Source organism: Chrysemys picta, chromosome 21 (genome assembly GCF_011386835.1).
Source record: "Chrysemys picta bellii isolate R12L10 chromosome 21, ASM1138683v2, whole genome shotgun sequence".
Classification (NCBI taxonomy): domain Eukaryota; kingdom Metazoa; phylum Chordata; order Testudines; family Emydidae; genus Chrysemys; species Chrysemys picta.
The window spans coordinates 4,218,727-4,231,893 of record NC_088811.1 but is presented as its reverse complement, the minus strand read 5'-3'; the positions used below and the strand labels follow the sequence as shown (position 1 = coordinate 4,231,893).

The following is a 13,167-nucleotide window of genomic DNA, read 5'->3' as shown; positions in this document are numbered from 1 at the left end:
TTATAGGGTGACAAATGAAGTCCAATGCATAGAATGACATTCATATACTGTTAGTGCACATAGATACAGTATGTTATAAACATAAGGACAGTTACTACAGAGCTGCAGTAAGTGTTTTTTTAACATTAATATCTTGGCTGTCTAATAAATTTAACATAAAAAGGCTTTACACAGAATGTCAAACTGTACTAAAAATCTATAAAAGCAAAGATTTTTATTTTGTTATACAAGTGCCAAACTACTGGATTTTGGAACAGATCAATTTTTTGGTTTCATTTCTGTATCTGAAAATTGGCAAACTATTTGAACATTTTAATAAATAAAGAAAGGTGGACAGCAGGGTGGTGCTTTTATCGAATTGTAGAGATGGGGATGAGAAATGGTGGTTCTGCCAGTAATGTGAATGACTATGAAGATTCAGGGTCAAATTCTGAGCTCTGTCAATGTGAATCCTGAATAACTCCACTGATCACAATGGGGTTACTGAGGCTACGTCCTCACTACGGGGGGGCGGGGAGGGGCTGTCGATTTAAGATACGCAAATTCAGCTACGCAAATAGCCAGGGCCGGCTCCAGGCACGAGCTTAACAAGCAGGTGCTTGGGGCGGCCAAGGGAGAGGGGTGGCAGGTCCCTCACTCCCTCTAGGAGCGAAGGACCTGCCGCCGAACTGCCGCCACCAATTGCAGCTTTTTTTTTTTCCCCCCAATTGCCGCTCCCGTTCGCGATTGCGATCGTGGCTTTTTTTTTTTTTTTGTTGCTTGGGGCGGCAGAAATGCTGGAGCCGGCCCTGCAAATAGCGTAGCTGAATTCGACGTATCGGAGCCGACTTACCCCGCTGTGAGGACAGCGGCAAATTGACCTCTGCAGCTCTTCCGTCGACGGCGCTTACTCCTACCTCCCCTGGTGGAGTACAAGCGTCGATTTGGGGATCGAATGTCGCGTCCTGACGAGACGCGATAATTCGATCCCCGAGAGATTGATTTCTACCCGCCAATTCAGGCAGGTAGTGTAGATGTAGCCTGAGACTACACCAAAGCCCAGATTTTTAAAGGTATTTAGGTGTTGCCGATCTCAGTGTTGCACCAGCTAACTGATTTAGGAGCCTGAGTCTCATTTTCAAAATGCCTAAATCCCTTTAAAAATCTGGGCCCAAAAGGCGAAGCTCTCCACCAGCCTTTGGATAGAAAGATATTTTCTTTATGAAAGAGGCAGAAATTGGGTGGCGGAAGGGAGAGGGTGTTTTGTTTTTTATTTTTGTTTTTGCAAAGTACTATATATCGTTACTTGTCTAGTATCATTTGGAGGTGAAAAAGAAGAGGTCTCCTTGTGCTCTTCCAAGGAAGCCTCTATTGAACCAGAAAGATAAATCAAAAAAATTCAAGGTAGAGTGGCCAATTGACTGTGATTTAAAGTGAAAGTCCTTATATGTGTTCATGCACTAAAACACAGACAAGTATATCGTTTGAAAGGGCATCCATTTGTGTGCACCAGGAGGAAGGGAAAATAATAATTGTAGTCCTCTTTGCAGTGACTGCTAGAATTGAAGTGTCCCAAGCACTGTCAGTTTCTCCATGAGTATGAAGGATTTGTAGTATAAGGCAAAAGTACTCGATGGAGGAATGATAAGAATGTAGCTGAAATGATTTTGGGTGTTTTATAATTGAGGGCTATCTCCTGAAAGGTGCTTGGCACTCTGGCCTCAAACCCGCAAAAGACTTTGTGTGTAGTCCTAGTCATTTCAATGGGGTTACTAACATGCTTGAGTGCTTAGCTGGATCAGGGTCAGAGCCCTCAGCACCTCGTTGGATCAAGCCCTAAAGGAATAATTAAAGCTTGAGATACCTCGTTTGCTTTAGGTCCCAGCAGGGATATCTTCCTCTAAGCCAGCCCGCAGAAAGGGAGCAGAGAGTTGGTACAGATGGTGAATACCTTAGCCATCTTCCTGGTGCAGGGCAGAATAGGCAGCTGCCTGACCACATGGGATGCACTTTTAAAGGGATTTAGGCATTTTGAAAATGAGATTCAGGCTCCTAAATCAGTTAGCTGGTGCAACACTGAGGCTTGGTCTACACTACCCCCCTAATTCGAACTAAGGTACGCAACTTCAGCTACGTGAATAACGTAGCTGAAGTTCGAAGTACCTTAGTTCGAATTAGTTCGAACTTACCTTGGTCCACACTCGGCAGGCAGGCTCCCCCGTCGACTCCGCGGTACTCCTCTCGCCGAGCTGGAGTACCGCAGTCGACGGCGAGCACTTCCGGGTTAGACTTATCGCGTCCAGACTAGACGCAATAAGTCGAACCCAGAAGTTTGATTTCCAGCCATCGAACTAGCGGGTAAGTGTAGCCAAGGCCTAAGAGCGGCAACACCTAAATACCTTTAAAAATCTGGGCCTTGGTGTAGTCTCAGGCTACGTCTACACTACCCACCTGAATCGGCGGGTAGAAATTGATCTCTCGAGGATCGAATTATCGCGTCTCGTCGGGACGCGACATTCAATCCCCGAATCGACGCTTGTACTCCACCAGGGGAGGTAGGAGTAAGCGCCGTCGACGGAAAAGCCGCGGAGATAGTAAATAGTTGGGATACTAGAATGTAATTGATCTGAGCCTACATCATGGTCCTCATTGCAGACCTTTATGCTCAGGTGGGATCCCACTGACTTCAGTGAGGTTCTGCTTGGGCACAGGAGTCTGGTCTCATACATCACAGTGCTGGATGGGGCCTAGGTTTATAATTCTGTTTTCAGGATTTTCTGTTGGTGTCCCTGAAGTCTGCAGTGCAAAAGCATGTCGAAGATTCCTACTTTAGTTGTGATCAAGGCTCCTATGCTTGCCATTAGAATCTGATTCTGCTGTCTTGGTTGAAAGGCATTGGCTACATAATTGCAAAGTATCATTATAATGATTGATATAGGTCACTGTACTGTGCCTTGGTATATTGTTGTGAAGAATGCTGCAGTTAGCACATAGTTGCTGTTGTGATTTTCATAGATTAGATAATCATAGATGGCAGCACTTGAGCATATGCTCAACTTTACGGATATACTTAAGTCCCCTTGACTTCAGTGGAATGTAAGCACATGTTTAAGCACCCCTCCTGAATAGCAATGCGTTTCTCTATCAGGACCTTAGTTAGTAAGCAGTTGAAGATGTTGATAAAGAAAAAAGCATTTAGAAAAAGTGTACAGGACAGCTTTGATCTCTTCATCTGATGGAAACATTTGACAAATTCTACACTATATTACATGGTTGTAAATCTGTAGGAAATACATAAGAATCAGGATTTGCATTGATATTATGAGCAGGGTTAGGCCCACTATATAGCTTCTTCACCCTAGAATTTGCTGAATATGTCACACCATGCCCATTTCAGATTTTTGTTTTAAATGACAGTTTATCTGAGCTCAGGGAATGAATGGATAACATTACTATTTACATAAGCTCATTGTGATCTGTCTCAGTAATGTAATCAAATTAGGGTTAACTGCAGCTGGAGAATGCCAGCTTGTAAACTGTTTTTCAAAAAGAATCACATGGCGTTACTTGACATGTTTAGTATACATCTGGGAGGCTTTGCAAAAATTATAGCACATCCCTAACTAATGTAACCAAAGTTGGGATTCTGCTGCCATCAGTTCCCTAAATCCAGGAAATGAAATTCAGTGACGTTCTTCAACAATTGGAGGAGTGATGCCTCCAAACAGATTCCTGTAACAAAAATTTCTCTGACATGGCTGCTGCTGACATGTTGTCTTTCTTTTGGCTAAAAACAACAGAGCAGTCGATAGAAAAAGCATATGGTGTAAATTTTGAGTGCATTTATGAACATCTGTGTTAACTGCAGAATTACAGCCCTCTGTGCGTGTCAAGCACTGCATTTAGTATTATGGCATTCGTATAAGATGAAGTCCAGCCTGAACTAGAATTACCCAATGGGTGGATTTTAAATTTTTTTGTTGCTAACAGACATCCTTTATGATGGTACTTTTCTTATTATTTGTATTATTATGATGGCTTATGTTTATCTGTATTACAGTAGTACTTAGAGACCCCAATGAAGATCAGGGACCCTTTTCCCTACAAACACATAGGGTACATCTACACAGCAGTTGAACACCCGTGTCTGGCCCATGTCAGCTGGCTTGGGTTGTGGGGCTGTAAAATTGCAGGGTAGATGTTCCGGCTCAGGCTGGATCTTGGGCTCTGTGATCCTCCCACTTCATGGGGCCCAGAGCTTGGGATCCAGCCCAAGCCTGAACATCTGCACCACAGTTTTGGAGCCTGAGCCCCGTGAGTCCAACTCAGCTGACACTGGCCCAGCAGCAGGTGTTTAATTGCTGTGTAGACATACCCATAGGAAATGACAGACCCTGCCCCTAAGATCTTACACTCTTTAAACACACAAATTGTTAATATTGCCACAGTATAACTGGGGAACTGTGTTTAGAGATTAAGGGACTTGTCCAAGTCTCAGAGGACGTCTGTGGCAGAGCTAGAATGTGATCTCAGATTTCTTGAGTTCCTGTCTATTGTCTCAACAACAAGACCATCCTTCCACCTTAAAGTCCTTTGTAAGAGGGAAAGTATTAGCTAGAGATTGGACCCAAACCAAATCTCAGATGCTAAAACCTTGTTTTCCGCTCTTGAATTTGTAGGGGGTTCAGATCTGGATCTTGATTCAATAGCTGATTGCTCTATAACAAGTAAAATCAAACCCCAGATCCAACAATAGGAACTTTGGAAAAATTCAAATTAGGACCCACATTTTGCAGCTTAGTCTATCAGCAGTATTCTCATCCTGTTTTACACAAAGCAGACTGGCTTATCCAAAACTAGAGCTGGTTGGAGAAACTTTGGCAAAACAGGCAGTTCTGCTGAAATGAAAATGCCTCACAAAATCAGCTGATTTTGACAGAATTTCATTTAGGAAAAAAAATAGGAGAAAAAAGTTCTGACAACATCAAAGTGTCTTGTTTTCAATTTTTTTGAATGAAAAGCTTCAATTTTTCAGTTTTAAATGAAAAGCTTCATTTAGAATATTTTTTAATTTTGTATTGTATATTTTAATATACTATAAAAATTTTAAAAGGCAAAATTGAAGTGAAAACATTTTGATTTTGTTTAAATTAAATGTTTCCATCAACCCAAAACAATTTTTTTCAGAATTTTCCTTCACAGGGAGTTTTTTTTTTTCCAGGGCTGCCCAGAGGATTCGGGGGCCCGGGGCAAACCAATTTCAGGGGCCCCTCCATAAAAATGAGTTGCAATACTATAGAATACTATATTATTGTGGGGGCCTCTGTGGGGCCCAGGGCCTGGGGCAAATTGCCCCACTTGCCCCGCCCCCCCCCCCCCAGGCAGCCCTGTTTTTTTCACTCCAGTTTGAAACAAGCCATTCATAAAAATCCTAAAATCCTTTTGCAAAACAGAATTTACATCCTCAGCACAGATTTGTCCAAAACCACAAAGGAAAGTTGTGTCCGAGTTGGGATTCAAATTCAGGAGTTCCTGACTCTGAATCATGTGTATAGAGCATGTAAGAGGGTGGGTCTGTCCCATGTTAGAGAGAGTAGGTACTGGAGTCAGTCACACTCTGTTCCAGGTGTTTTGGAGCACGTGTGGGGAGAGAGAAAGTGTCTGGGTGTTTCCAAGCGACTGTTTCTTTAAGGACGTGGGACAAGGAGCCTTGTGGTGCAGGGTGAGGCAAGGCTCCCTCCTCTCCCAGTAATGCAGGATGAGTTCTGGGAAACAGGATAGTTTATCACCCGATTCTTCCCTCATAAGAGTTGAGACACCAACCAGGAAGGAGGGCTGCCTGCTGACCTCTCCCCATCCAGAGAAGAATGGAATTCAGCAGGAGAGGCCAGCTGCGGGAAGCTGATCCAGGTATGCAACTAACAGAAATAAGCATAGCCCCAAGGAGGTGAACTCTGAGACTCCTCTGTTAGGAGGAGAAGACTTTGGAAGAAAGCTACTCAGGAAGGAGGGACTGGGTGGAAAAGCCTGTTTGTGTTTGAATTTTGAAAGGAACTTTAAAGAGAAGACAGGCCTCAGGGATGAGGGCCTGGGCCCAGCTTGAGACTGGTATGAAGACTCTGCGGGGGGGTTTTATTTGTCCTTTTGACTGGTGTACCCCAGAAGGGGTGGATTTTTGTTAAACAACTTTAGCCAGAGGACCAAGTCACTGGAGTAGCCAAACCAGGTTGTGGGCATTTTCAAAGATGCCCTAAGAAAGAGAAACAAAGGCAGGGCCACTGCAGAACCATCTAGGCCATGGGGAGGGTGCGGGTGGGGGGGCACTCAAGAACGGCAACCCAATTAGAGAGCACTAGAGCACATCCAAACTTGCACTTAGTTCTCACTTTTTTCTGAGTATTTATGGTCAAGTGAAACCACTGCAATATGCCCTCTGAATGGGTCGAGAACGTTGCTCCAACATTTACAATCAACAATATTTTATGAAACTTTGCATATAATAGCTAGGATTTATTGTTGAGCAACTTTCATCTGAGCGTGTCAGTGTTTCACAAACAAATTAAGGCTCATAGGATGGGTGTATTTAAACTGTTATACAGAGGATCACACTGGAGTATAGAGAGTTTAGTGGCCTGATTCTCAAAGGGCACTGAGGACCACGACTTCCCAGTGAAGTTAGTGGGAGCAGCGAGGGCTTACTTAGCACCTTCGACGATCAGGTTGTTCCAAAAGCAGCTCAGTGGTGCATGTAACGGTGCATGTTAAAGTATTTAACTTTCAGCATATCCTGCCGCTGGTTTCTCTTCACATTTTTTTTTTTAATATTGCTCTAGTGTTCACCTTTCGCTCTTGTTTGCTTTTAGCTATTTTCCAAACCACAATTTCAGTATCTATTAAAAGTTATGTAAAATATAGAATGAGTTAGAATTCTAAATATTTAAAATATGACATGTTATTACAGCTGAGCTCAGAAACATTTGCCAACATTTTTTAGTTCAGTAAATGGGTCAGTCTCACCTGCCCTGGGTCACAGAGGCCCACTAACTTCAGGCTCGGTCCTCGCCTGGTGTAAATTGACATACGTTAATAATAATTGATGTAAATTAGCTATCAGAGCCAAGTGAATTTACACCAATTGAGGGTCTGTTTTGTTATTTTAAAAATGGAAAAAATTATTTAAAATGTGTAACGTTTCTCATTTTGATAACCTTAATTTCCATCTGTTTTTTGAACTGTCTTGCTGCTCCGGTTGACAGCCAGAATGCACTGTGACATTGCATTTAGGGTGTAATCCTGCAAGGTGTTGAGAACTCCAGCCCCACACAAGCACTTAAGCAGATGCTCTACTTTAAATGTGCGAGTAGTCCCATCAAAATCAATGGAATTTCTTAAATGCTATGTTGAATTGGAGCTAGAGTACTGGCTCAAGCCTTTAGCGTGCCTACCCTGATGGATCTTTACAGCATTTTATAGAACTTAAGTACTTAACCTGCCCATCTGCCTGCTTGCCTATCTCTAACTTGCACCATCACTGAAGTGCAGTCACTCTGAGGCAGAATCATGGGGCAGTTCTCTTACCGCACACCGCAGCACTACACAGCTGCCCGGGGAAGGACGTGGAGAACACTGTATGCAAGTGCTGGAAGAATTTAAATAGGTAGAATCTGAATAATTCAAATCAGAATCTGGCCAATTCTCTGGAGTTAGGACAACACCTCCTGTTAAAAAAATGCCATAAGGTCTTTAATGAACACAAGTGGGTTGGAAAACCCTGATGTTGGATCTCACCTGAAAGAGATCTCCAATAGCTCATTCCTCCAAATCCATACCATACCCATCACCAAGCCTGTGCTGCTGAACCAAGGGAAGCCATCGTTAATGGTGTGCATGCCAATCTAATTCACTGAAGTGCTGGAACGATTTTTATAGCAAAGGTGCTGATGATGGAAACCATGTCTTTAGTATTACTACTTCAAGGCAGTGGGAGTGGTGGCACCCCCGCTATCCGTAGTTCCAGCACCAATGCATTGAGTGCACTGTGCTTTATTTCTTCTCTCTCCAATGTTAGCATCTTAAGTGTGTGAGGATTTCTCTAGCAGATATATTAGGATCTTCTGCAGACTTAGCTTAATTATTTTCCAATGCATTATTTCTTTACATCTCATTGAATTTTTAGACAGAATTGTGCTGCTGTGCAGCATATTGAGTGCTGGTGATTATCTGGCATCTACTCCAGAAATGACTGCATCACCACCTCTGGATTTTCCACTGCATTCCATCTTCTCTGCCTGTACTCTAGGCTGGATGCTTTTTGTGACTTTTTTTGTATGTGTGTGTATCAAAGCTAAAGAAATATTAACTAGAATAGTTGAAAATTTTCAGTGCTTCGATGAGATATTTTTGTGAGGAAAAACTTGCAAAATTTCTATCTGCTCTAGAATAATGATAATTAATAATATCAGTAGGGCTGGTATACCTCGACGAACATAAAGTATTTTGAGATCCTTTGGTATGGAAAGTGTTTTATAAATGCACGCTGTTACTTGAGTGGAGTGCTCTGAACTGGGACATCCCATTGGTGAACCTGTCTTTCTTATTAAGCCATCCATTTAAGAGGCCAGACTATTTTGAAAAAGTCTTACAATGAAGTAAATTATTGTACTGGATAAAAATATAGGAACAAAATAGTATTTATGTCATTCCACCTTTATTTTGTCACTTTTTAATCTTTGTTATACTTTGTTATATTTATTATTATAGATTTTAATATAATTGTTTATATTAAATGTTACATATTATTTAAAAACAGGATTGAGAACCCCACAGCTAGATAGAAACCACTAAACCCTTAGCACTAGCCAAATATGCCCCCAAGAAGTGGAATTTATGCGAATATTACCCTGCATAGTTATTGACTTCAGTGGGATTTAAGCATGTACTTAAGTGCTTTGCAGTATTGGGGCCTGAAGCAGCAGTCTTAACCACTTACCAATTTTAGACTAATTTAATTCTATGGCAAACATCCCAGAATAAAGTGACTGCTCAGGTCCAGTGAAGTGTATTTTCGTAGTAGTAGTACTGGTGTAAGTATTGTATCCAACTTTGAAAATTTCTACACAGGTTTGCTGCATTTGAGGATTCTGTCCTTTATACTGTACCTAATAACATTCTTTTTTCATTGCAGATTGACTTATTTTTGTTTTTATTATTTTACAGCAAGTACTGACTGATCCTGAGGTGGTATCCCAAGAGGGCTGTATAAAAAAGGTAGGAAAAGATTTAATCTTATCCAAGTTGTGTTCATTACTTGGCTTTGTAATTATCTTGATAGTTTTCCATTTTCATTTGCATATGAATGTGTAATAAATGTAGATATCAAAATACATGAAAAAGGCTTTCAGAGCTTGTTTTCCATTTCTATGAGTGCAGGATGGTACCCCTAGTTTTATTTGGGGGTACTTTTATGTGTGATTTGTGGCTCTAATACTTTGTAAAAGGAATCCTTGTTACAGTTCTAACCTAGGCAATAGCTGTTCAAACCTGGAAACCCCATTTTCCAGTGAAATGATGTTTGTCCTGACTTCTAAGTAGATGTTTATTTGAAATCAAAGGGATCTGGTATACATGAATAAAAGAACAGAATTTAACTAGTCTTATGTATTACCAAGCTTTTCCTTAGTTTGTGACATCTTAAACTATATTTCCAGAGAAAATCTGGTTTCAAATGTATTTTAGCTATATTATAATTTCTATAAATGTCTATATTGGAACTGTTTGACAACCCCATAAAGTACATGTGTCCGTAGCCTGTCTAGTGTTTTGGTCAGGATTATTTTAAATAACATAAAAATAACATTCTTTCCACTGGTACTGTATCTTTGGTTAACAGTATTATAAGGTAAAGCATAGCAAGTCGCATTTGATTATAGCCTACCTAGATGCCCATAAGAGGGGTCGCTTATCCTTGTTTGAGTCATGAGTTGGCTTTAATTCCTTTCACATGTTATTGTCTTATTAGAAATAGACACATATGAGATTCAAAAGTGTCAAATATTTGAAGTTGGAAAACTGCAACAACTGCCATTTTTTTCACCCATTTAGGCCATCTTAAATACCATTTCTTAGCTCTGAAAGTTAAAAGAAAACACTTGTGCAGTTCTGCCAAACATAGTGAAATCTAATACTTGTCAGGCTCCGGAGTTAGTTTGAGAACAGATATTTAGACACATCTATGTCCAGTATGGACCATTCTCTTCACACCATGTTGAGCAAAATAAGCTTTTATTTTGGAAGCTAAGCTTTCCTCTATGAAATGTCTTTTGACCATCCATTGACCTTGCAAGAGGACCTATAGCAATATTGCTGAACTTTTTACCTTGTTGATCTCCATAACTCATTTCATGTTCCTCTGTGCCTCAGTGGGATCCTTTTGTCTGAGCAGACATGGTGACAAGGTGGCAGGTTCTTATTATCATAACCCACTTATCACAAAGATGGAAGTAAATTCTCCATGGCGCAGGGACTGCTCAGCTATTTCTATCTGGAAGTCTTTAATTACAATATCGCAAATCCACATTCAACCTAAAAAGAAGTCTTTGAACAAAGGAAGAGTAGGAGGAGACATTAAACAGACATCTTCAAATATACAAAAAAAAACATCCAGTTCAGTTGTACTGTTTTTGTTACGAAGTAAAAGATGACAACATTTATTTCCCCCTTCCCAAAAGCTTTCTTGCAGCTTCAAAATTCTCTTACTCCAAATGTAACACTGGACAATTATGATATTTGACAGAGGGACTGCCACTGTGACTTTTTCTTCTAAATGCATTGTAGAGAAGCACTAGTGGGAGTTTATGAGGTGATAAATTTACTGGAGGATGGGCAGTAGGGTTTTACAGCCAGGGTAAAAAAGGTCAAAGCAGTAAGGTAAAGAGTTCAAGTCTAAACTTAATGGCTTGTGAAAGGACCATTGCTGGACAGTTTTTCAGACAGGAGGGGAGGAAAAAACAATGAATGAAAAATAATCCTGTATGATTTCTGCAGAATCAGGACAGGGCTGTGTGGCTTAATTTTTTATAAGAGTAATCTTTGCTTTATCTACATTTCACTCTGACAGTGCAAGAAGCCACTGGGGGAACATTTCAGTTCCCAAACTTGCTGAATCATTAAATTGCCATACCCAATGGGATATACAATTTTCTGGGGTTTGATTTCCGTTTAATCCTCTTCCTTTTGAGGCATGCTGGAGGACAGGAATGTGGCTCACTCCCCATCCAGCCACCAAGACAGACGTGAATGTAGTGAGTGGGCCAGTCCAGGCTGGAAACCAGGGAAGTCAGAACCAAGCAGTGGTCCCATTGTTTGGAAATGAGTCAGTTAAGTGGCTGTTGAATCAAAGGTTCTGAAGGGGGCAATAGCAGGGAACATAAATAGGGTGTGAGAGAGAAAGACGTGGAAGAGAGGGAAGACCTGAAAAAAGGGAAAGCGTGGAGGGAAGACTGACAGAACTGAAGTATAGTTGGAGACACGTGAAGTTTGTTTAGTTTAAACCCTCAACATAATTTTTCCTGGTTAAATTACCAACTGGAGGAAATGTTCTACTTTTCCATTAATGAACTGTTAGTGAAATGCTCAAGAACTTTATTTAGAGGACACTACTTTATTGTATAATAAATAAAGGCTTCCATTTAGCTTGGGGTAAAATATAAAATTAACTCAAACTGTATTTTAAGGTTCAGATAACTTTTTCACAATATGTTATGGCCTCCACATGTCTGGGTTCTGTAGCTGCTAGAAGCAGAAGTGTCATACTAACACTAGAAGGCTGATTTTGGTGGTGGTACTGGCCTCACAGGAAGCAGGAAGTCCTAGGAATCTAATAAGAGGACCTTTTCCCATGAGGTTTCCAGCCCAGTTTTGTGAAATCTAGAGATTCATATAGTTCACAGAATAATTCAAACTTCTAAGCATGTGCATCCCAGCCAAAGTGAACTGCCAAACATTTTTGTATATTTGCATATTGTTAGCTTTGATTGCATTGTGCCAATACATGGTTTGGGTTATTTTTCTGGAGGTTGAAGTATTTGCTTAAAGAAAATCAGGTAAAATTCACATTTCTGTAGTACACTTCATATATGCCTGCAGGTAGGTTCACGCCACGCGCACACATTTTTATGTGCATAGATATAGATATTTTCACGGATTCCCATACACATTTTCAAGGACATCTTCCCTGATTAAATCTGCTGCCCTCTATTTTATTTTTCTTAAAGGGCAGCTCATGTGCTTTTTATCTGCATTTTTCAAGCTTTCCCACTGCAGATAATACATCTAAAGATCAGCTTTATATCATTATCATTTTGATTTGACTTCGGGAGGGACATGAAAGATAATACTCCCTGTTCAGCTAGGAAATGATGCCAATGTCCATTGCATGATGCTTTTATTTCTGATGAGTAATGCTACTTGTATTTAACTTTGCTCTAAAAGTCACTTTGGATGAACATTTGAGAATCATGCTGAGAGAGGCACAGGGTATAGGGCTCCCAACCAACCTCTTCTGGATGGACTGTTTTTCTAACTGTGGTGACAAGAGACCTCAGGGACTTCTCTCTTCAGTAGACTCTCTATTTAGTCTCTGTTTACTTAGAGGGAATAGCCTAAGGGGCTACTGGAGAGAAAACATCTGTGGGAGATAATCTATAGAGTTATCTATCTATCACTCTTGTCGACCCTGTCTCCCTTGAGAGCAAGCTGAGAGACTTGTAATAAAAAGGCATCGCTGAAGAGGCTTTAGGGACAAATAAAGAGACATGTTAAGGGCCAGCTGAAAATGGATAGAAGACATTATTAAAGCTCAATAGCCATCTTATCAAAATCCAATAGGATAGACATTTGGCAAAAGGTTTAAAATTTATTCTTTGACTTTCTGGAGAGCTTGAATTTATCCATTAACAAGACTGTACTACACAGAGAGGGAGATACCATCAGCTTTAAAAGAGTTAGATTCAATCTGGTATTTTTTTTTTATTTTGTATTTATTATATATATATATAAAATAATAAAAACTCACCTTTTCTTTTGTGCTTTTTTGACTCACTTTATTTTATATTGCAAAATGTAAGAAGCTGTTAATACAGTACAGATGGAAAGAAAATATAATCCGAAAGTAACCCTTTTTTCCAAAGT

The 13,167-nt window shown here is 40.4% G+C and overlaps 1 protein-coding gene across 12 annotated transcripts in view; it reads left to right on the top strand.

The window, feature by feature from the left end:
- Positions 1 to 13,167, top strand: part of PRDM16 (PR/SET domain 16) — a 453,301-nt gene that overhangs the window by 230,529 nt on the left and 209,605 nt on the right. For all 12 annotated transcript variants that reach the window (XM_065575146.1, XM_042854065.2, XM_042854064.2 and 9 more), the window contains one exon: positions 9,196 to 9,246. In XM_065575146.1, coding sequence (XP_065431218.1) covers positions 9,196 to 9,246 — 51 coding nt within the window. The remainder of the gene's footprint in view (positions 1 to 9,195; positions 9,247 to 13,167) is intronic.